General features: G+C 45.3%; 1 protein-coding gene across 3 annotated transcripts in view; it reads right to left on the bottom strand.

Moving 5' to 3' along the window:
* TLN2 (talin 2) overlaps positions 1-25,139 on the bottom strand; it is a 498,389-nt gene that overhangs the window by 98,862 nt on the left and 374,388 nt on the right. For all 3 annotated transcript variants that reach the window (XM_018054292.1, XM_018054294.1, XM_018054293.1), the window contains exons 29-35: positions 16,632-16,840; positions 15,361-15,480; positions 14,089-14,286; positions 12,915-13,054; positions 3,679-3,772; positions 2,636-2,725; positions 297-419 (exon numbers count right to left, since the gene is read on the bottom strand). In XM_018054292.1, coding sequence (XP_017909781.1) covers positions 297-419; positions 2,636-2,725; positions 3,679-3,772; positions 12,915-13,054; positions 14,089-14,286; positions 15,361-15,480; positions 16,632-16,840 — 974 coding nt within the window. The remainder of the gene's footprint in view (positions 1-296; positions 420-2,635; positions 2,726-3,678; positions 3,773-12,914; positions 13,055-14,088; positions 14,287-15,360; positions 15,481-16,631; positions 16,841-25,139) is intronic.

Below are 25,139 nucleotides of genomic sequence, written 5' to 3'. Positions count from 1 at the left end.
CCCTAAACAACTTATCTGCAACTATGACCTTAAAAAAATTTCTTTTAAAAAGCTGGCCTCTGAACCCTTATGTTGGCTTTATAGTATTCAGGGTTCTCTCCAGTCTGGTCTCTTCCTGGGGGTAACTGGCTGATATTTTGCCTAAATGCTCAGGAAGCAAAAGAGCCACCACAGTTTCCATGGTTTAAGTGGTGGTGGTTGGAGTTGGGGCTGAAGGCCCCCGCGCCTCCCTCGTGGACCAGGCACAGGATGGGCTGGAAGGCCTACATCATGGGGCATGGGGACCAGTCCCTTACCTGGGCTGCAGCCTCTGTCAGCCCACAGAGAGCCTTGGACGCAATCCCCACACACTCCCCAAAGGCAGGGAGGTCCCCGGTTTTGGCATTCTGCGAAATCCCTGCCATCGACTCTCCCAGAACCTGCAAAACACATCACCAGTGATAATGTGACCAGCATTCCTTCAGACCATGAGATAAAGGGGCTACCCTTCCAACTTGCATACTCAAGGACATTTTATTTATAATATTTGCATTATTTTCCTTTATTTGGAGTAAGAAGAGATTCAAGATAATTATATCGCTTCTATCTCATTAAAGAGAAGTACATAATGAAAGTATGAAGCTTTCTAAAAGTTATCTATATCTCAAGGAGGTACAGTTAATATACACCAATCACTAAAGTAAAATCTATACAGGGCATCCTATGGGCAAATGGTCTAAACTGACCATCACACAAAATCACATATATCTGCCGAGCTATAGATGAAGACACACCCAGAAAGTAAAAAACACACCCGTCCCTTCATTTATTTATTGACAGTAAAATCTAAATATGTCTTTAAGGAGTATACATGTAAAGAGGAAGATAGTCTGAAACTAAGGCTAAAAAAAATTTTTAAGGCTAAATTCTTAAAGTATTTCCCTCTACTTTGAAAATCACTGGTATATTCTCTTTTCAGAGGTCTTGAAAATAATAGCCAAAAGGGATTTTAGTATTCAGAATCCAACCCAAGGAGGTCAAGCACCCTGCACAAGGGGAGACAGAAGGTCACAGGGGCAGAGGCAGGGTGTCTGCCCCATATCTGGGGCTGTGTCTTCTACAGTCTCCTCACGTCCCAGGAAGGCAGGTGTTACTTTCCAGGGTCACGGATGGTAGAACTGAAGGATGTGCAAGGGACGCTTTAGGGAGACTATCAAATTCACGTCTAGAGCACAACACAGAGCTCTTTGTTTGTCAGGATGCCATCTTGGATGGGGAAAGAAAGAAATTCCCTGAAGTTGCCTAGATATACAAAATAATCCAGTTTACATAAGGACTTGCAAAGCAGTTGGTGGGTATTTTTATATACGGTATTTTCCTTTCCTTCTCCCTGCACCCCTCTTTAAGAAGAACAGTTTCTTTGGATCTAAGTGTGGGAAACACGTGCAGCCTCCGTTTAGACAATCCATAGTACCATAAAGGATGCTGGACAAAGCACACTCTAGTCTTAGCCCAGCTTGAAGTAAGCCCTCCTGACACCACCAGTACAGCTGTCTCTCCAAGCAGAAGAGCCCGAGCCATTCTCATTGCAGGCTTGCTGTTGTTCCGTCGCTATGATAGGTTGGGCTCTTTTGCGACCGCATGGACTGTAGCCCACCAGGCTCCTCTGTCCAGGGGATTTCCGAGGCAAGAACACTGGAGTGGGTTACCATTTCCTTCTCCAGGGGATCTTCCCGACCCAGGGGTTGAACGTGTATCTTCTGCATTGGCAGGCAAGTTCTTACCACTGAGCCACCAGGGGAGCTCTGCTGTCTCCCCAGAGCTAACGTAAACGTGACATAAACCAACGCGCAGGAACACTCCACGTACAAAGCCAAATGGCAACTGCTCAATATCCATTCAGCTGACTTGCATTTCATTTCACTTGGTCCTGAGACATTCTCAAAAACACTGGTGTTACTACCAAAGGTCAGTGTTCCTCAACCTTTTTTTTTTTTTCAACCTTTTAAAATATTATTATTACTGCTCTGCTAAGAAGACTTTTTAGACTACCTTCCCTCCAATTGCCACGCATATCAAATTAAACACTAAGAAATCAGAATCTGTTGAGCAAGGTTAAGATTTGGAGAAGGGAGGATACAAACCGTTGTATTATCTTAGATATTTTCACTGCTTGCACCCCCAAAACCCCCACAAATTCTCATGTCCCTTGAGAACACATGCCATAAACGGATGGTAACAGAAACACACAGGACAGTCTCGTATACGGTCATTAATAGGCTTTCGCCAGCATGCAGTCCCAGTTGATGGACATACATGCTTAGATTCACAGTAAAACTCATCCCTGAGAGGGTATAAGCAGTGGTTCTCAGAGTGTGGCTCCTGGACCACATGGCCAGACCTGGGAACTGGTCAGAAATGCACAATCTCGCCCATTTTGGGAGGTACTGAATCAGAAACTTAGGGATGTGGGTGTGGCCTAGCAATCTGTGTTCAACAAGACCCCCAGGTGATTGCGATGCATGTCTAGGTTTGAGAAACACCCGGGCAAAGGCACCACGAGCCTTTTAAGACAAGGGCATCCCCAGGCCTGTGCACACAAAGCACGATTCTTTCCCATAGTGTGGAGGGATGCTAACAGCAAAGCCAGGCTCACCTTGGAATTTTCCATCACACTCTCGATGCAGTCAAAGTAAGAGAGGTCACTGACGGGTTCATTGGGATTGTCCAACATCCCCTTAACAGTCTACAAAGGAGAACATGACTTAAAAAGCAACCCAGCCTTAGAACAAGGGAAACAACAAAAAATACCAATTATCAATCTCCCTGGCACACACAGAATGCTGATCACAATCGCTCATTACACACATTCCTGGGAGGAATTTCAGCTGTATCAGTGGCCTGATCAACGACCTGGGTCTCAGTCAGGCCCTTCAGAAGGTGCAATTAACTCTCCTCTCCACCCCTAGCCCACCCTCTCTCACATGGTAAGTATTCCTATTTCAGAAAACTAAAGGTACATAGGGTATGACCAAGCCACATCTACTGAGATAAGCAATACAACCTGAATTGGTTAAGACTGCTTTATGGACAAGTGGACACATTGATTTTATTTTTACCCACATATACTCTACAGGCATAAATAAATTTTCCATGAAAATAAACCCTAAGTATGAATATAAATTGATTAGCACTCCCCCCCCTCCCCCCGCTCCCGCCGTGTTCTGGGCCACCAGGGGCCTCATGGCCACCTTCATAGTAGTAAGTGTTATTCTTGGGTTTTCTCTAATGTATCCTTTACATGCTACAAAATCAAATGTACAAGAAGACCATTTTTACTCAAAAAGTACTCTATCCTAGCTTCTCCCAAAAGCCCTAGAAAAATTACTCTCAAACTTTTTAGGTAGAAATTACTCACTCTCAGCCTCCATTCAATACCAGAGGCCTCTTCCTGTTTGAAGTAAAGACTCTCTTAAAAAAACAACTCTTAGAGGAAATACAGAAGCAGGGGTGATAACCTCACCAAATCTAATTTTTCTTGAATTCCATCCCACTAGATGGATGGAATTCAAGATTAGAACTTTGGCCCCAAAAGTTTCCTAGGAAAGATAAAAGGCAATCAAGGAGAATCTGACCCTGGAGGGAAAGGACAGACAGACACATGCTCTTAAATCCTCAGCAGCCTTTCCAGGGACCCACCTCGAGTTCCCGCAGGGCGTTATCACATTCCTTCTGGCCAGGAGCTTGCTGCGTGCACAGTGTGATGAGCTGGTTGATGCTCTCAGTCACAGCTCTGAGACAGAAACAGGAAGAGCGTTTTGGGTTGCGTTTTGTAAAGATCAACAGAAATTTACCCAATGATGTTTTGTGGGTTCGACAGGACTACAATTAATTCACTATAAAGGCTGCGGTCCCCGTGAGAGCTCTTTCACAAGGCTCTAAACCAAAAATAAATCACAGAGAAGAGAGAATGAGAATCCACACCTTGCTTCTCATTATTTATTCACTGATTTAACCTTAAAAGTACTAATAGCTCTCTTAAGAAAAGCATCGGAGAAGGCGATGGCACCCCACTCCAGTACTCTTGCTGGAAAATCCCATGGACAGAGGAGCCTGGTAGGCTGTGGTCCATGGGGTCATGAGGAGTCAGACATGACTGAGCGACTTCCCTTTCACTTTTCACTTTCATGCATTGGAGAAGGAAATGGCAACCCACTCCAGTGTTTTTGCCTGGAGAATCCCAGGGACGGGGGAGCCTGGTGGGCTGCCATCTATGGGGTCACACAGAGTCGGACACGACTGAAGTGACTTAGCAGCAGCAGCAAGAAAAGTGTGGCCATATACTCACAAGAAAGAAGTCACAACGAAGTTGCAAATAGCAAAGAGCTCCTGTTAACATTGAAGTCAATATCCTTCACTAGCAGCCCATCAGGAATAGGATGATCTCAGCCAGGCTATTTTGGACAGCCTTTTTGTAGTTTGGACTATTCTGTATATTTTAAAATAGCCACACTGTAAACTGTGCCTTATGATTTTAAAACCTCTTCTTTCCTTTCATTTTTACCTGATTGACCAGTCCCTAGAAGCTATAACAAAATCACTCTTTAAAAGAGCTATTTTCTTTGTTAACATTAATAGGAACCAGAGATTCTTAGATGTTTTTATATGTGTTTCTATTCTTCCAAGAACTTCAGACACAGCCCAGACTTTTTTCTTCATTGGCAAGGGTTCTCCCTGGGCAGTTCTTCTTGGGCAGTCACTGTTTAGGTCAAGCCATGGATATATTTTAGAAAGGTATGGTCCATTCTGAGTTAATTCCTTTAATAAGGTGAGAAATATGGATCCAGATTTTAATGGGGGGGGATATATGGAGGTCTAATTATTCCATTACCTTTTTGATCCAGATTTTAATGGCGGGGGGAATATCAGTTCAGTTCAGTTGCTCAGTCACGTGACTCTTTGCGACACCATGAATTGTAGCATCACCAACTCCCGGAGTTCACCCAAACTCATGTCCATTGAGTCGGTGATGCCATCCAGCTATCTCATCCTCTGTCATCCCCTTCTCCTCCTGCCCCCAATCCCTCCCAGCATCAGGGTCTTTTCCAATGAGTCAACTCTTCACATGAGGTGGCCAAAGTTTTGGAGTTTCAGCTTTAGCATCAGTCCTTCCAAAGAACATCCAGGACTGATCTCCTTTAGAATGGACTGGTTTGGGGGGGGGGGATATATGGAGGTCTAATTATTCCATTACCTTTTAAAATGCCATCCTTCTGGCTAACAAACACATGAAAAGATGCTCAACATCACTCATTATCAGAGAAACGCAAATCAAGACCACAATGAGGTACCATTTCACACCAGTCAGAATGGCTGCGATCCAAAAGTCTACAAGCAATAAATGCTGGAGGGGGTGTGGAGAAAAGGGAACCCTCTTACACTGTTGGTGGGAATGCAAACTAGTACAGCCACTATGGAGAACAGTGTGGAGATTCCTTAAAAAAACTGGAAATAGAACTGCCTTATGACCCAGCAATCCCACTGCTGGGCATACACACTGAGGAAACCAGAATTGAAAGAGACATGTGCACCCCAATGTTCATCACAGCACTGTTTATAATAGCCAGGACATGGAAACAACCTAGATGTCCATCAGCAGATGAATGGATAAGAAAGCTGTGGTACATATACACAATGGAGTATTACTCAGTCATTAAAAGGAATACATTTGAATCAGTTCTAATGAGGTAGATGAAACTGGAGCTGATTATACAGAGTGAAGTAAGCCAGAAAGAAAAACACCAATACAGTATACTAATGCATATATATGGAATTTAGAAAGATGATAATGATAACCCTGAATGCGAGACAGCAAAAGAGACAGATGTATAGAACAGACTTTTGGACTCTGTGGGAGAGGGAGAGGGTGGGATGATTTGGGAGAATGGCATTGAAACACGTATAATATCATGTAAGAAACGAATCACTACTCTAGGTTCAATGCAGGATACAGGATGCTTGGGGCTGGTGCACTGGGATGACCCAGAGAGATAGTATGGGGAGGGAGGAGGGAGGAGGGTTCAGGATTGGGAACTCATGTACACCCGTGGCGGATTAAAACCAATACAGTATTGTAAAGTAAAATAAAGTAAAATTAAAAAAAAAAGAAAGTTAAAAAAATATAATAAAAAAATAAAATGCCATCCTTCCTGATCTGAATTGCTTTTGTAATTTTGTTGACAATCAGTTGACCATATTTGTGTGGGTCTACTTATGGATTCTGTTCTATTGCATTGAACTGTGTGTCTAACTCACCAATATCACACTGTTTGGATTACTACACCTTTATACTAGGTCTTAAAATTGAATATAGTACCCTTGTTTTTATAAATGGAAAAAAGAGAGAGAGAAAGAGAGAGACACGAGATAATTCCATAAGGAGATGTTACAATAAGGTGCAAAAACAAGACTTAAACCCATGCTTATCTGACTCCAGTGCCAGATCCAAAACCATTTTTCTGCCGGGTGATTACTGGTCTGTACCTTTGGCAGGACCCTGAATGCTATTCAGTCGGTAACCACTGCAGCTAATGGGCAACTTAAACTAACAAAATAAAAATAGGATGCACATTGCTGCTAATCATTAACACTGTCTAATATAAAAATGCCTCATTTTATTAGTTAAATTGGCTTTGCAGCGTCCCACAGAATATCAAATTAGATGGAAAGTGATGTTGCCAATGTACCAAGGCAATCAGCTTAATTATTTGATGAGGAGCTACTGCTTTGAATTTTAAATTTAGCAAGAATGATGGGAAGAAGAAAAACATTCCTCAACTCAAGAAAGAATCCTCAAATAGTTTCTGTAAGATTGATTCATTTTAAAAAACAAAACGATTGATTCATTTATTTGGGGAAAAGTGCTTAACTATGGTGTCATGGGGGAAGCACTGTGTCTTCTAGGTGCAAAGCGAAACAAAGACAAGTGAGACAGCAGGACAGTCTCTAGTCGGGACCGCCTTTGGAGGGTGCAGTTCATGACGTATTCATTGGCAGGGGCCCCCAAAGAGTCCAGCACCGTGTTCTGTGTGGCAGCCTTCAAGACACATTTTAGAGTGGGCAGGCTACATGTGTCAACACGGCAAAGGGTGCAAAAAGGCCCCAACTAGGATGACAATCATTTGGGGAATATTTCCACATATCACACAAGCTTTCCATTTAGCTTCTTTCAATGCTCCCCATTCATCTACGTTAAAAAAGCGTGGTCTTTATATAAAGATCTTTCCATTAGAAACTAGGTATTCATGGGAATTCCCTGGTGGTTAAGCAGTTAAGATTCAGTGCTTTCACTGCTGTGGGCCCAGGTTCGACAGCTGGTCAGGGAACTAAGATCCCATAAGCCTCGTGGTGCAGCCGAAAAAGGAAAACCCCAAAACAAAAACACACTATTATGTATAAAATAGAAAACTAATGAGAACCTACTGTACAGCACAGGGAACCCTGCTCAGTGCTCTGTGGTGACCTAAATGGGAAGGAAGTCCAAAAAGAGGGGTCTATGTATACACATGGCTGATTAATGTTATTGTGCAGCAGAAACTGACACAGCACTGGAAAGCAATTATACTCCAATAATAATAATAATGAAAACCCAAGTGCTTACAGTTGGTGAATTCAGAGACTATGTAGCTATTCACTGGCCTATGTCAAATATTTTTTAGAAGTAAAAAATTTCAAATAAAAACTTGGGGTTAAAAATAAAACAACAACAGACTAAGGGTTTGTGGTTGGATAATCCATAACAGTGCCAGCATGGCACTGCTTGTCTGAATGAGTCACCTCGTAATACTGATCCATGACTGAAAAGCATTATTTAGGTATCATTTATCCTCATAAATCATTTTAGAGTGTGAATTGCATAGCTAAATAAAAAACCTACAGAGGCAATTAGTTATGTAGATCTGACAATTGGAAATAGTATTTTTATGGTTCAAACTATAAAACATATTCATAGGAGCATAGGATTAGAGAAAACCCAAACACGCAACAATAAAGGATGACTAACAGACAGTCTACAACATAATTCTGAAGATCTGTTAAGTGATGATATCATATTCCTTATATCATAGAATATTCATGATATATAATAAGTTAATGTTAGAAAAGAATATATAAATATATATAAAGAATATATAAATGTGTAAACCATATGCACCGATACCAAAATGGTAAGTGATTTTACAATATTATTTTTAAAATTTATTATTACTATTTCTTGCCACTGATCGGCTTGCAGATCTAGTTCCCTGACCAGGGATTGAACCTGGGCCACAGGTGCCCAGGTTGAGAGTGCCAAGTCCTCAGCATTAGACCACCAGGGAATCCCCAAACAATATTATTTTAAAGCAAAGATTTTAGTAAATTGACTAAAACAATACGAACCAACCAACTCACATCATCATAAAAATATGGCCAAAATTAGTTGCATGCTCCCTGTGTTACATGTAAATCCCATTTGGCTTGAATTATAGTTATTTTTATGTTCCCCATAGTTTTTTTTGGTAAAGATCAAAGCTATACAAATTCATTTTAAAAATACAAAAAATTAAATAACCATAATTTCATCATCTAGAGACAGTGTTTTCTTATAATTCATTCTTTATCTAAGCATATGTAGCTACTCTCTGTCTTTAAATAACTGGAATCTACAACCTTAGATGTTAAAGGCTTTCTAACCTACAGCCAGTTAGTGTTCAGAGATACTAAATCGATTCAGGCAGGAGTTTGTGAGCTCTGGAAGGAGACTGTATGTAGACAGGCAATTGGGGCAGAGGTGAGAGAAGAAAATCAATCAATTTGTGCTCATGATGATCTATTAAGCATCCAATAGCGAGCGAGCTTGGAGGGAATAAAGCAACTTCAGACAATTCCCATCCTTAAAGGAGGATGTGCTTAGGAAGGCAGCAAAGAGCAAACCAAAATTTAACCTTTGGTATTCCCCGGGTCCTACCATCACAGGCATGGGGAGTAAAAAAATAATCCAGTTTAAAGCTCTCCAGGAAAGCAAGATGCTAGCAATCCAGTTGGAGAGGCAAGATAATGCACAGACAAGACATGAAGGTGCACCAAAGGAAGCAGTCATGGGGGTATGACATCAGACAGGACTGGCGGGACACAGGCAGGACTCACTGGGAGTGAAAGAAAAGTAAAGCCTTGACCACAGGTGTGGGCTCTGCCTATTAGGGAGCACCAGACAGGGACCAGAGCAATTGTTAAGTCAGGGCTCAGCAAGATCCCAATTTTGATAATGGGAAGAGAACACTGTAGAGGAGACTGAGAGACAGAAGGCCCAGTGTACATTTTTCTCCTTTATAGCACAGAATTGCTGTTTGCTGGGTCATCCTTTTTCACCATCTCTGGAGCCAGAAAGATGCCTGCCTGGCAGGAACCTCAAGGCAAAGGGCAGCGTGGGAACAGGCACCTCCTGCAAGGTCCTAGGGAGCCCTGGGGAAACCGGAAAGCCGCTGAACTCCTGGCTGAGGATGGTCCTGCTGCGGGCGGCAGTGGGCGTCAAGTCTTCAGCTCCCAGGAGGCCTTTTGAGCAGGGTGACTGTAGTCTGAGAAGCAGCTTGGGGGTGCTTGGAGGTGGAACACTCCTTTTTTTCTTTTTCGCCACTGCAGATTGGCTTTTCACTTCCTTGGCTAAGTTCAGGGAGCATCAAACCAGCCCCAAGTCACAGAAAAAGCGATAAACAATTTACAGAGAGTCTCCAGCCCACCCAACTGGCCAGAAAAGAGCTGGAGCCAAGCATTTACATGGGAAGAACAACAAACCAGACACTCCACAGAAGATGAATTCCTCCCCATGAGGCATCAGAAACCAAGGGACCAGTTTGTACCAGGGCTCAAATGCAGAATGATAAGCAGAGCAAAAAACCCACATACTCTACTGCTCTCCCAGAAGTAAATCATTTTTTTTTTTTTCCCCAAAAGCAGGAAGAATCATGGTGACTAGAAAGAACAAAGAAAGGGTTCCAGTCTGCTGACACAGGAGCAGGGTGGAGCTGAGTCGGTCCAGGTGTGGGTCCCTACAGTGGCATGTCTGGGGTCTTTGGACATCCACACGGACAGGGAGGGCATGACTGTCTCGAAAATAGGGAGGCCAGTGGGACTGTAGATGAGGACAATAACCATCAGATTCCTGCTACCCAGCTCCAAAGGTGCTTATGCACAGGACTTTTGTGAGGCCCAGACAGAACGGCGGTGGTATGCCCTGGGTGGGCCTGTCCTGACTGGACCGGGGCTGTCCTTTCTTACTCACAGTGTGTGCCCACCACTGGGCCCATATCAGGCATGCAACCAAAAGTTAGATTAACGTACAAATGAAGTAACAAGAGAATGAATGATTGCACCCCAGTGGGCAGAGCTTTACCCCAAAGAGGAGCTGGCCTGACTCATGCAGGCAAGCTCCCACTGGGAAAATACCCCAGGGAGCCAAGCTTGCCAAGAAGCCAAGGAGAAACGGCCAGCAACTTCCTGCAGCAGTTCTAACCTAAGACTATCAATTCACGTGATGATTTTTGAGTGCTGACTTGGCTGTGGAACCAGCAGGCTGGGAATTCTCCCTATCAACTGCTGAAAGCCAGGACAGACAGGGCAACGGAAGCTTTCTCACCTCACCTCCAGGGCCCTTCCTCAATGTAACCACCAGGGGGCGTGCAGACACTCACGGAGGAAGGACACCAGCAAAAAGCTTTCAGGTTCCTGAGTCCCTTTTTTAAGGGGCTTTCAAAATGTCCATTTATACTCTCCTCTCCTTCCCACAATTTATGAGAGATGACAACATGCCTCTCAGTTGGAAACTGTAATTTTGAAAAGGGGCAAAAAATTGAAGATAACGAAAAACAACTGAGTTCAGGTACCTGGAAACATTAGCTGCCTTATCCAAAGGCTGTTCTTGGAAAAAAAGTAATTAAGAGGGTTTTATATCAGAAATGGAGAAGGCAATGGCACCCCACTCCAGTACTCTTGCCTGGCAAATCGCATGGACGGAGGAGCATGGTAGGCTGCAGTCCATGGGGTCACTAGGAGTCGGACATGACTGAGCGACTTCACTTTCACTTTTCACTTTCATGCATTGGAGAAGGACATGGCAACCCACTCCAGTGTTCTTGCCTGGAGAATCCCAGGGACGGGGGAGCCTGGGTTGCCGTCTCTGGGGTCGCACAGAGTTGGACACGACTGAAGCGACTTAGCAGCAGCAGCATATCAGAAATAGCTGCTCAACAGAGAGGATATCACTGCTCCTCCTCATCCCCACCCTGAGCTCAGGAGGGCATGCACCTGCTGGAACAATCACAAGCAAAGCACAAGATGGAGGTGGGGAGATGTGAGTATGTATCCCATCACCTAGTGGCTCTCACTGTTGTTTGAAGGTAAAATATGTTTGGGCCTCCCAGGGGGCACTAGTGGTAAAGAACCCACCTGCAGATCCCCTGAAGGAGGGCATGGCAAACCACTCCCGTATTCTTGCCTGGAGAATGCCACAGATGGAGGAGCCTGGAGGGCTACAGTCCACAGGGTTGCAAAGTGTCGGACATGACTGAAGCAAAGCACTCAAAGTATGCTGATGAGAATGAATAAAGAAACTCAAAAGTTTTCAAGGGAGTTGCTCTGAAATTATCTAAATCCCCCCATAAAAAATTATACTGCAAACAAAGAGGAGACCAGAGACGGGTATTAACCAGTGGTACCAAGATACCTTGTCTATTAGGAATGGAACAGAGCTCAAGGGTGATGTGGGCTATACACATTCCTATTTTGTGAATGGGAAAGTTAAGATGGGTTGAGTGGTCTGACCAAAGTAACCTACTTAGTCAAGCATTGAAGTTTGTACTAGGATTTGGGACTCCTGATTGTGACAACTTAAAAAAAAGCCAGGAGAGATAAAGACACTGAAAACAAATAAGCAAACAAAACCAAATTTTAAAAATTTTAAGTAGAATTCAAGCCATGCTTTTTAACAATCACTCATCTGCACACTTTGAAAATGTTTCCCATTAGGCTACAGACCCTAACTGTCCTGCATTTAATCCTTCACTGCTGTTAGGCTTCCGATAAAGTGATACTAAGTAAGGCTAAGAAAACAGGCCTATACCACCACAGAATTACAGGACACCCTACCCCCTTGGTTCAGGAATACGAATGTGGGATTACCAACGTAAAATCTTCCTTAGCTATCATTGCAGTTTCTCCAGATACCAGCATTTAATCACTAATCACTGAACTAAATTGCCAGAGTGGACCTGGGGCAGAAATTATATCGTATTACCTACTTCCTTGGGTGAAGACAACAGCAAAGAAGGACATTCACATCATCCCAAGGTCAGATTCATGTTTAAATATATTCCCCCAATTTACTCTCATCACCACCCCATCCATCCTGACTTTGAGCCCTTCTGCACGTGACGAAGTGACCATGTTTAAATCCAGCTAATTAACATGGGTGCCAGGCTCATAGTAGCAAACACTCAAGAAATGTTGAATGGCTAGTTGAGTATTTTTTTTTTTAACTTTTCAGCATCTTCTGATTTCTTGTTAAAGAACATATGGTACTTTCATAATCTGAATGATATTAGCACTACTTAAAAAAAAATCTGTTTAAGCCACCATATTTATAAATCAATGGAGGCCTTCAGTCTAAACAAGTCCTCCTGAAAAGGCTTTAAGAGGAGACAGAAGGCATCTTTAGTGGAGAATGCGCATGCAAATGAGCCCATTTAATAAGACACCAGCATTTATGTCACTGTCGCTTCTAACTCAGAACAGAAGGTTAGCACCACTTCTGCGCTCAGCAAAAGCAGCAGGATGTTAGGCGGACCTCGCAAACACTGATGCTATTTAACCACACATGAAAGCCCATTTTGTTCCACACTTACCTTGCAGCTGCAGCCAGGAGATTTTTCGCGTTGGGGGCTCCTGGGTCTACAGAGAGAGATTTGGCAGCTAACAGTAGCTTGCTGGAGGCCATGGAGATATTCTTGAGGTTCCCTATGACCTGGATCTGGTCTTCTTTCGTCTGGAAGGTGAAAAGGAGCCAAAGTAATTAGGGGCTGTCCATTTCTCCTAAGCAGCATTCAGAGCTAGGAGGTCATCTGTACAGATGGCATGAAGCCCAATTAGTCTGCAGACGCCTAGTGTGTCGAGACTCTGCCTGGTGTCTACTGTTCCCCAAACAGAGCCCAGACCAAGATGCACACAGAGGCACAGAAATCCATTCCCAAGTGGGTTTCCCAAGTGGGTCAGCCAAGAACTATGCTGTATCACAAGTGTGGGTGTTAATGGGGGGTGTGGGGTGGGGAGTGACCAGGCCACAATTCCAGCATCTTGTTCAACAGTGCTGGAGTTGTCCAGGGGCTGGTGCATCCCAGCCTGGCACATACAAGAACCATCACTGTCTGGACATTGAGAGCTCACTGCATCCCAAAGGCTTCTGACTCTGGAAATAATACATTGCTCACCTGGCTTCCCATCCGAGAAACAGCCCCTTTGTATGTAACAGAGTAAGCAGCATGCTGGGTACCACTTTGAGGGAGTTCAAAGCAAATAAATAGCTGGCAAATAAGTAGCTCAGTGAGCTCACCCCAGACCAGTCATGCTCCCTTGTTCTAAAGTAGGGGTTTATCTATTCATCTGAAGGAGGTAATTTTGAATACTTGATACTCAGGGTTAGACACAACCTTTTCAAATGGACTCACCGAACCTCAAATAACATGAGTTTTTAATAGTACCATACTACATTTGAAGTATAGGATGCAGGGCTCTCCTCCTTCTCTCCTCTGCCCTCCTTTCAAACAGTATAAGATGATGAATTCTATTGGAGGATCATGGGAGAAGTTATCGGTCATCTTTATCTCACACACAAGCTAATAGCATCTTTGGGAATGCCATTCCTGTAAGCTCATTAAGCTCTCTGAGCAGCAAAGATGATGTAAAGCCGTGGGCTGTTCACAGCTTCCCAGCTCCTATGTGCCGCTTAGCCTCAGGGGCTGACAGTCCACCAGAGGCAAGAGGCAAGGGTCAGCTTCACTCAGCAACAGCCCTCCCTCTCACCTGCGCCTGGCCTGCCATCTCAATGCCAGCATCGAGGAACTCGTCGAAGTCATCACTGAACTTCCCGGAGGCTGCGGCCAGCTCTCCACTCTGGCCCCGGGTGGCATGGACCACTTCCCCCGCAGACTGGTTCAGATCGGCGGCTGCTTGGTTCAGTTCACTCTGGGCTTCCTGGAAGGGCTTTGTGCTTGGAGGTAACTGTGGGAACGGAGGGCACATTGCGGAAAGAGTTTTTCTGAGTGTAGGAGGAATGGTGGATGCTGCAGAGGGGAGACAGGCTCTCCAGGATGCATTTCTGAATCGTTTAGGTGAAAAGGCTCTGTGTGGCCTGAGCCCACGTTAAGTGTGACTTTCAAAAAAATACACCCATTCACTCATTCACTTAAATTTGTTGAACACTTATTCAGTGCTAGACAGAGTGGATCTAAAAATAGTTAAGGACGGCTTTCCACAGGGCTTCTGTGCTCCTAAGCTGCACAGTCAAGATTCGTACCTGGACAACCTGACTCTGGGATCTGCTCTCTGAACCCACGCTCTAGCTTGGCATTCTCAGATGGAAACTTGCAAATTTTTAGCTTTCTGGAACTAAAAGGCAGACAGATGCTATTAACCTTTAAATCCTATTTTTCCAAACTAATAGCCACCAATTTTATTCATCAGTTGGTCTCTGCTAACAATATAGCTTTCCCTCAGAAGTGCCACTGGCAGAACTGTAACTGTTGGTAGAAAGTTCTAGAGAGTTAAGCTAGATTATATGAGTCACGCCACACCCACTGTCTGCGTACCTGGTTATGTGCCAAGCACGCAGCAGAGAAGAAACAGAGATGAAGAAGACCAAGTCCCCCCAAAGCGGGCTTACAAAAAAGAGAAGGGAACAAGCTCCAAAATGAAATCCCACAGACCACTCACTCTTGCAGTGAGTTCCGGACACTTGCGTCCCTTTATCACTGATTGTCATGGCCTGAAATGTCCTGAGGAGAGGTCAGATGATCCAAACCCTCCCCCTCAACAGCCTGCCCCATTCTTGGCTCACAGGGATAACCCGAGATCGAACGGCAATGTGGGCTCAAGGAAAAAGTAAATTTTAGAAGCTCTACCTGGGAATTCGGCTGATCAGAAAGCAAAATAAGGAAAAGGCAAATAGGCAGGAAAACCAGGACCCCCTAAGAGAAGGCTAGCTACTCAAAGGGTCCCTGGAGGGGAGAAGACCCCACCTGCACCTGAGGTGAGCCCAGGCCCAAAGGTACCCCTTCCCGAGCCAAAACCTCTCACCGAGTCCACCAGCAGCTTCTTGCTTGACTCCCCAATGCTCTTCAAGGCCACATCCACATCCTTCTGCCCAGGGAGACAGTTCACACAGTTATTCAAGGAGTGAGAAACGGCTTTGGCCACCTGAATACACAGAGGGAGAAAAGCCCCGTCAGAAAGCAGCTTCCAGGGCAGACAGACTTGCACATGTGCTGGGAGTGAGCAGAGCTAAAAGAGACAGGGAAAGGACCCGCCAGCGCCCACCTGACACTGTCTACCACTGCCTAGGTATTTAGCGGAGAAGGCAATGGCACCCCACTCCAGTACTCTTGCCTGGAAAATCCCATGGATGGAGGAACCTGGTGGGCTGCAGTCCATGGGGTCGCTAAGAGTCAGACATGACTGAGCGACTTCACTTTCACTTTTCACTTTGATGCATTGGAGAAGGAAATGGCAAGCCACTCCAGTGTTCTTGCCTGGAAAATCCCGGGGACGGGGGAGCCTGGTGGGCTGCTGTCTATAGGGTCACACAGAGTCGGACACGACTGAAGCGACTCAGCAGCAGCAGCAGCAGCAGGGTATTTAGGCCTCTCACTCGGGGGAACATCCTGTGTCTTGGCACCAGGTGTGACTACAGCACTGGAGGCCAGGCCAAGTCCTGACTCTGACTCAAACACAAGCCTCCAATATTCTGTCAGGTTCTAAGACAAAGACAGCCAATACCAAGAGGAAGAGAAAGAGTTCCCCGCTAGGGAGGCCTGCAGAGGGCCCGAGGTGGAAGGAGGCCCCGAGCTCTTTGGATCACCGTTAGGCAGGCCTGTGATGAATTTCTGCCCAGTGCCCCTCTGGTGCCATCACCTCCACACCTCTCCCAGCTCAAGGGCTGCAGGGGCGCTCTGAGCTCTTCCAGAGCAGCTTGGAGTTTGCCCACACGCTGCCTTGAAAGGAGGTTGCGAGGCTCTACGTCTGCACTCTCTGGGAAGACTCATCTGAAGAAGCACTAGAGAGAGTTTAAAGTGTTGAGTTTCTAAACCAAGTGTATCTACCTCACCTCCCAGGCCAGGAAGAGGGATACGTGTAAGCGCACTTGGGCCAAGACCAGCTTGCTGTGACCAGGCCCTTCAAGCTCCGAGCACAGGCCTCGACAAAACCCCTGTACTTTCTGTTGACTGAATTAAGAAGATCTCACGTTATGGGGGCTACCAGGCAAAGCTTTTGAAGGTGCTCATTACTGGGTGACAGCCTGTCAACATGTCACCACGATGGTGACCTTAGCTGCCAGTTCTGGGCCTCACCTGTGCTAGTCTCTGCTGACTCTCGGCGTCTCCAGGTGCAATCAGGGCCTGCTTGGCCTCTTGGATGAGCATGGCCGAGCCCTCCATCACGTCCCGGGCGGAATCCAACATGGCGTGGGCAGCCGCCGGGTCACTTGTGGATGCAGCCACGCCCCGGGCAGCCTGGGCCAGTGTTTTCAGAGCTTGGGCTGTCTCTCGAGCAGCCACCCCTGGGGATTGGAAAAAAAAAAAAAAGAAGCCCACCAGACTTTCTATTAGGTTTCATCCAAAAGCCATACTTCTACTTGGGAGTAAATCTCTAGATCCTTCTAAAGGGAAGAGAATCCTCAGACAGTGCCTGGCACAGGTAAGCTCCAAATTGCTTTTTATAAAATTTGAATTGATGTGCTTCTCAAAGAAGTAGCCCATGCCACTGGTTCTGGGCTGCTCCAAGAGGGATGTCACAGCAAATGCCACACTAAAATCTATTTCCTTCCGCTTCTGTCCCCTACACTGTCCCATCTGTCCTCAGACCTCAAATGCCAAGGGCACAGGATCCAACTCACAGATAAATCATTCTAATTCACTTTTCTTTCCAGTCATTTCTATCAGGGCATAACTTACATACAACAAAGTGAACAAGTCTCCCAGGAAGACTCACTGAGTCTACAGATGTGTACACGCACGTACCTGGCATCCAGATGCAGACAGAACATTTCCATCACCTGTACTCCTTCCCAGTTAATAGACTCTCACACCAGAAGTAATCCCTATTCTAGTTTTTATCACCTTAGCCTAGTGTTACCTGCTCTTAAACTCTGTGTTTTCTGAACCACACAGCAGGTGTTCTTCTTTTGTTTAGTTTCTTTCTCTGACCATAATGCTGTGAGATTCGCCCATGCTGTCACACACAGCAGTCCATTTTTTCCTTGCTGCATAATATTCCATTATGGGAACACAGCAACATCTGCTTATCCACTCTTGCTGGACATTTGGGGACTGTTTCCTGTGTGGATTATTATGAATGAAACTACCAGAAAAATTCTCATAGCAGCATTTAGGTAGACAAGTGGAATTGATTCTAGCAGATTTAAACCTAGAAGTTGAATTCCTGGGCCACAGAGGAAGTGTATATTTAGCTTTGGCAGACACTACAAAACTTCTTCAGAATGTTTTTGCCATTTTACACTCCACCAGCACCATATGAGAGTTCAGATACTCTACATCCTGACCCAAACTTGCTATTGCTAGATTTTTTCCTTTTTAGCCAACTCTGAGGAGTGTTCAGCTGCATCTCACTGAGACTCTTCTTTTTTGGGGGGTGGGGGGTGGCAATGATTGACATGTGGGATCTTAGTTCCCTAACAACAGACTGAATTCATATTACCTGCAGTACACAGTCTTAATGTCTTAACTACTGAACCACCAGGCAAGTTCCTTACTGAGGTTTAATTCTTCTGCCCCTAGTGAGCAGTGATGTTGAACAGTTTTCTCAGTGGCTGGACATCCTCTTTTGTGAAGGGCCTGCTCATCTTTAAATTTACTTCTAAAGATGATGGGCGGAGAAGGCAATGGCACCCCACTCCAGTACTCCTGCCTGGAAAATCCCATGGATGGAGAAGCCTGGAAGGCTGCAGTCCATGGGGTGGCTGAGGGTCGGACACGACTGAGCGACTTCACTTTCACTTTTCACTTTCACGCATTGGAGAAGGAAATGGCAACCCACTCCAGTGTTCTTGCTTGGAGAATCCCAGGGACAGGGGAGCCTGGTTGGCTGCCGTCTATGGGGTCACACAGAGTCGGACACAACTGAAGTGACTTAGCAGCAGCAAGATGATGGGATTTGGTGATAAACTGTAAATATAAACCAATTCTTAAAAAAATGATAGGACTTCCCTGGTGGCACAGTGGATTAAGAATCCACCTGTCAATGCAGGGGACATAGGTTTGATCCCTGGTCTGGGAAGATTCCACATGCCTCGGAGAACCAGTCCAGAGCCACAACTACTGAAGCCCACACACCTCAGAGTCTGTGCTCTGCAACAAGAGAAGCCACCACAATGAGAAGTATGCACACTGCAACGAAGAGTAGCCTCCGCTCACTGCAACTAGCAAAAGCCCGCACATAGCAACAAAGACTCGGCACAACCAAAAATAAATAAATTTTAAAAACTTTAAAAACTACAGCACCTCCTCTCATAGAAAGGAGAGGTGCCACCCTACATGACACCTAGAACTTGGCACACTGAAGAAAAGGATGAAGACTGGAAATGCCGAAGCGTGTAACAAAAGGCTCCCAGAACCCGGGGGACTGCAGAATATCCAGCCTTAAAGCTTGTCTCATGAAACCATTTCAGATGAGGACCAGCGCTGCAAAGCTTCTTGTCTATGGACACACTTGAGATCTGAGGTTTCTTACATCTCAGATGTGTAAGAAAGGGGTCAGACCCTACACAGTGCTCTCTGGGACACAGGACCATGAGGGATTCTTGTCAGAACCCACAACATCCGCATGAAGAATTCGGATCATCTTCTCTTTCACCACAGGCTTCAGCTATAGGCCGAAGGCTTCATCTACAGGCTTCAGCTGGATGGTCTCCGGGCACCACTGAGCATGGCCTTTACTGCCGCTGATTCAGCTGAGTGGACACAGATGCAGCAGGTGGTCCTTGCCTTACTGGGGACGAGGTGACCTAATACAATAAAGAATGTGAAAGGCTCCAGACCCGTAAAACAAGCTCATAGTGTTGCAGACTGGCTCATCTGTAAATATTTAGGAAGCCACACAGCTGGGACATAACTTTATAATCTAATCAAGAAAAATTACAAAGCTGCCAATCTACCCTTTATCACCTGGCACTTCTGAGCATAGCATGTGGAATGAGTGCATGTTTTTTAAAAAGTGTTTTTTATGGAAGAGGAGAAAACATAAAGATAAATAAAGCCAAGGTGAAGCAGACAGACACGCTGAGCAGAAGTCTGCATTTTATGCTGAAGTTGCCGGCACACAGTGGAAGAACATCCTTGCTCAGAAGGGCCCCAGAGTGGTTAAGACCTTGTACAGCTCGGGGCTGGTGAGCTGTGTGGGCTAAACTCCTGTGACTTTTTCCCTCTGGGCATTGGTTTCCCACAGGTTGTAGGAGAGGATGAGACCACATCTCTGACCAGAGAAAATTCGACACTGTGATTCCTTAGACCTCGCCTCTTGACTTCCTACAGGGACTCTTCAATTTATCTGAGTTGTATGATTTTGGAAGAATAAAACATTTATCACATCCAATTAGAAAAGTCATGATCATGCAAAATTCATTCACGAAAACCTTTTATAGACTCAGACAGTTTTTCTAAAAGGCAGAAACCAGGAGAGTGGAATTCCAAAAGCTAAGGCATATCCACCCTATGTGTTTTCTGCTGAGGACTCACTATGAAATCTCTAGGCACATCGGGAATCCTCTCTGGAAGGATTAGGTTTTGGAGAAAGCAGAAGCCACACCAACAAATGGATGAAGGAGGACCACCAGATGGCAGGGAGCCCAATAAACATCCAAGTCTGTATGGGGCTGAATTTATGGCAGTGTTCTCAATAGTGATGTTGGTTATCATCAAGGTCATGTGTCCAAGCAATCAGCACTCCCACCCACCCCAAATTATTCCTGTAGTCAAGCATGCAACATACCCCAAACTGCCAGTGGGAAACACTGAAGCAGGCAACTATTTCAATAACCACAATCCTTGGAAGACACAGATTACGTTCACAGTATTCCTGTCAGCTACTTCTCAAAATATTGGGTTGGCCAAAAAGTTCGTTTGGCTTTTTCCATAAGCGGGAAGTGAAAAACCCGTATGAACTTTTTGACGAACCCAACATATTCAGCAACAGAGCTTGCTGCTGCTAAGTCGCTTCAGTTGTGTCCGACTCTGTGCGGCCCCAGAGACAGCAGCCCACCAGGCACCCCCGTCCCTGGGACTCTCCAGGCAAGAACACTGGAGTGTGTTGCCATTTCCTTCTCCAATGCATGAAAGGGAAAAGTGAAAGAGAAGTCGCTTAGTCCTGTCCGACTCCTACTGACCCCATGGAGTGCAGCCTACCAGGCTCCTCCGCCCATGGGATTTTCCAGGCAAACGTACTGGAGTGGGTTGCCATTGCCTTCTCCAACAGAGCTTAAGGAGGCACATTAATAATATGAAATACAGGGGAATTCTTTATCAAATTATCATTCCTGATCAGAATTCATGTAGATTGTGTAAAGACAGCATTAGATCACATATCAAACTCACAAGGTAAAAACCATGTATGCATACTCGTAGCTGATTCATGCTACTGTAAGCAGAACCTAAGACAACATTAGAAAGCAAATGGCAACCCCCTCCAGTACTCTTGCCTGGAGAATCCCATGGAGGGAGGAGCCTGGTAGGCTACAGTCCATGGGGTCGCAAAGAGTCGGACACGACTGAGCGACTTGACTTCACTTCATACTCCAACTAAAATATAAATTTAAAAATTCATGTATGAAAGATTTAAAAAATCTGCCCCAAAGGATCTGGAAAGGGTTCTGTGCAACTGTAATCAGACGAGACTAAATGCATTTTGAACACCATGCTGGCCAAACCCCGCCTCCCCCGCCCCCCGCCCCCCCCCGCCCCCCCCGCCCCCGCCCCCCCCGCCCCCCCGCCCCCCCCCCCCCCGCCCCGCCCCCCCCCCCCCCGCCCGCCTCCCCCGCCCCACCCCGCCCCGCCTCCCCCGCCCCCCCCCCCCCCCCCCCCCCCCCCCCCCCCCCCCCCCCCCCCCCCCCCCCCCCCCCCCCGCCCCGCCTCCCCCGCCCCGCCCACAGACACATACATCTGTATTAGAATACAGTCCAGGGGTAGCTTGTGTATAACTTCTGCATACCCCACACATCGCAGATGTGGAGAGGGAACTAACACCCAGAGAGAAGTCATCCACACTCATGTCCTCTCCCTGCTTCCCATCAACACTTCAACTTAACTGAAACGGCCTTCAACAGGGAGAGTCAGTGACTTAGTTTTTCCTTAAGCCAAGCAGATGCTTCAGTCCCTCTCTTCAGTGTCTTTCTAGGCAGACCCTGTGAGCTGAGAGACATCCCTCTCTCCTGGTTTCCTTGCTATAAGGATGCACATTTTCGTGTTTTTCAAAGATTTCTATTGCTCAGCCTTCTCCTTAAAGGGTTCTGCAGGGTTATATCTGATAAAATTTTTCTTATTGTACCACTACCCCCACCCCAGGGCAAACTTATCTACCTCCCTACCATGGTATGAACCAACACCATTTTATTCAAATTTTAAAAATATTTATCTCCAGCTCAGACTTCTCTACCGAGTTCCGGAAGCAAATATCTAGTTGCCTAATGAGTGCCTCTCTGTGGATATCCTGCAGAAACTTCAAATTGAATCCATTTGAAGCTGAACCTGGAATCCTGAAATTCCAGCTCTCAACATGGCTGCCCATGATCCAGTGTTTCTACCACAGTGAGTTCAGCTATCAGGCTAAACTTAGAGCTGTCTATGTTACTTTTCTTAAACTTAGGAAACAATTGCCAACAATTGTCAAGTCTCTTTGTCTTTAATCCATCCCTCATCTCCAAGGCCATTTCTAAATACAGTTTTACATTTGGAAGTTCTCAGATCACGTACTGCTGAAGCCTGGTGTGAAGGATTTTGAAAACAATCTTGTCAGTGTGCGAAGAGAGTGTAATTGAATGGTAGTCTGAAAATTCTCTGCATTGCTTTTTTTGGGATTGGCATGAAAACTGACCTTTCCCAGTCTTGTGGCCATGGCTGGGTTTTCCAAATTTGCTGACATATTGAGTGAACTGGTTCCAAATAGGAAAAGGAGTACGTCAAGGCTGTATATTGTCACCCTGCTTATTTAACTTATATGCAGAGTACACCATGAGAAATGCTGGACTGGAAGAAACACAAGCTGCAATCAAGATTGCTGGGAGAAATATCAATAACCTCAGATATGCAGATGACACCACCCTTATGGCAGAAAGTTAAGAGGAACTAAAAAGCCTCTTGATGAAAGTGAAAGAGGACAGCGAAAAAGTTGGCCTAAAGCTCAACATCCAGAAAATGAAGATCACGGCATCTGGCCCCATCACTTCATGGGAAAGAGATGGGGAAACAGTGGAAACAGTGTCAGACTTTTTTTGGGGGGGGGGGCTCTAGAATCACTGTAGATGGTGACTGCAGCCATGAAATTAAAAGACACTCCTTGGAAGAAAAGTTATGACCAACCTAGATAGCATATTGAAAAGCAGAGACATTACTTTGCCGACTAAGGTCCGTCTAGTCAAGGCTACGGTTTTTCCTGTGGTCATGTATGGATGTGAGAGTTGGACTGTGAAGAAGGCTGAGCGCCAAAGAATTGATGCTTTTGAACTGTGGTATTGGAGAAGACTCTTGAGACTCCCTTGGACTGCAAGGAGATCCAACCAGTCCATTCTGAAGGAGATCAGCCCTGGGATTTCTTTGGAAGGAATGATGCTAACGCTGAAACTCCAATACTTTGGCCACCTCATGAGAAGAGTTGACTCACTGGAAAAGACTCTGACGCTGGGAGGGATTGGGGGCAGGAGGAGAAGGGGACGACCGAGGATGAGATGGCTGGATGGCATCACGGACTCGATGGACATGAGTCTGAGTGAACTCCGGGAGATGGTGATGAACAGGGAGGCCTGGTGTGCTGCGATTCATGGGGTCGCAGAGTCGGACACGACTGAGCGACTGAACTGAACTGAGTGCAGCACTTTAACAACATCACCTTTTAGTATGTTAAATGGCTCAGATGGAATTCCATCACCTCCACTAGCTTTGTTCATAGTAATACTTCCTACAGCCCACTTGATTCCAGGATGTCTGGCTCTAGGTGAGTAACCACACCATAATAATTATCGAGTCATTAAGACTTTTTTTTGTATAGTCTTCTGTGTATTCTTGCCACCTCTTCTTAATCTCTTCTGCTTCTGTTAGGTCCTTACTGTTTTCGGTCCTGTATCATGCCCATTTTTGCATGAAATGTTCCCTAGATATCTCCAGTTTTCCGGAAGGGATCTCTAGTCTTCCCTAATCTATTGCTTTCCTCTATTCCTTGGCATTGCTCGTATCTCTCCTTGCTATTCTCTGAAACTCTACATTCTGTTGGGTATACCTTTCCTTTTCTCCTTTGTCTTTCACCTTTCACTTCTCTTCTTTCCTCAGCTATTTGCAAAACTTCCTCAGACAACCACTTTGCCTCCATGCATTTCTTTTTCTTTGGAATTATTTTGCTCACTGCCTCCTGTACAATGTTACGAACCTCCGTCCATAGTTCTTCAGGCACTCTGTCAGATCTAATCCCTTGAAGCGATGTATCACTTCTTTATAATCATAAGAGATTTGATTTAGGTCGTATCTGAATGGACTAGTGGTTTTCCCTACCTTCTTGAGAGATTAAAATGCCAGTATTCTTTGGATCATGGAGAAAGCAAGGGGGTTCCAGAAAAACATCCACTTCTGCTTCATTGATTACACTAAAGCCTTTGAGTGTGTGGATCACAACAAACTGTAGAAAATTCTTAGAGAGATAGGAATACTAAACCACCTTACCTGCCTCCTGAGAAATCTGTATGCAGGTTAAGAAGCAACAGTTAGAACCAGACATGGAACAACAGACTGGTTCCAAACTGGGAAAGGAGTATGTCAAAACTGTATACTGTCACCCTGCTTATTTAACTTCTATGCAGAGTACATCACGTGAAATGCCTGGCTGGATGAAGCACAAGCTGGATTCAAGACGGCTGGAAGAAACACCAAAAACCTCCAATAGGCAGATACCACTCTAATGGCAGAAAGTGAAGAGGAACTAAAGAGCCTCTTGATGAAGGTGAAAGAGGAGAGTGAAGAAACTGGCTTGAAACTCAACATTCAAAAAACTAAGACCACGGCATCTGGTCTCATCACTTCATGGCCAATAGAAGGGAAAAAGTGGAAGCAGTGACAGATTTTATTTTCTAAGTGATTTTAAAAATCACTGCAGATGGTGACTGCAGCCATGAAATTGAAAGGCACTTGCTTCTTGGAAGGAAAGCTATGACAAACCTAGACAGTGTATTAAAAAGCAGAGACATCATCTTGCCAACAAAAGTCCATATAGGCAAAGCTATGGTTTTTCCATTAGTCACATATGGATGTGAGAGTTGGACCACAAAGAAGGCTGAGCACCAAAGAATTAACGCTTTCAAACAGTGGTGCTGGAGAGGACTCTTCTGAGTCCGTCAGACTGCAAGGAGATCAAACCAGTCTATCTTAAAGGAAATCAGCCCTGAATATCCAATGGAAAGACTGTTGCTGAAGCTAAAGTCCAATACTTTGGCCGCCTGATGAGAAGAGCTGGACTTACTGGAAAAGACCCTGATGCTGGGAAAGATTGAGGGCAAGAGGAGAAGGGGGTGACAGAGGATGAAATGGTTGGATGGCATTGTCGACTCAATGGATATGAGTTTGAGCAAACTCCAGGACATAGTGAAT

Source organism: Capra hircus, chromosome 10, assembly GCF_001704415.2.
Source record: "Capra hircus breed San Clemente chromosome 10, ASM170441v1, whole genome shotgun sequence".
NCBI classification, from domain to species: domain Eukaryota; kingdom Metazoa; phylum Chordata; class Mammalia; order Artiodactyla; family Bovidae; genus Capra; species Capra hircus.
The sequence above is the reverse complement of the archived record's forward strand: the minus strand, read 5'-3'. Positions and strand labels throughout refer to the sequence as shown.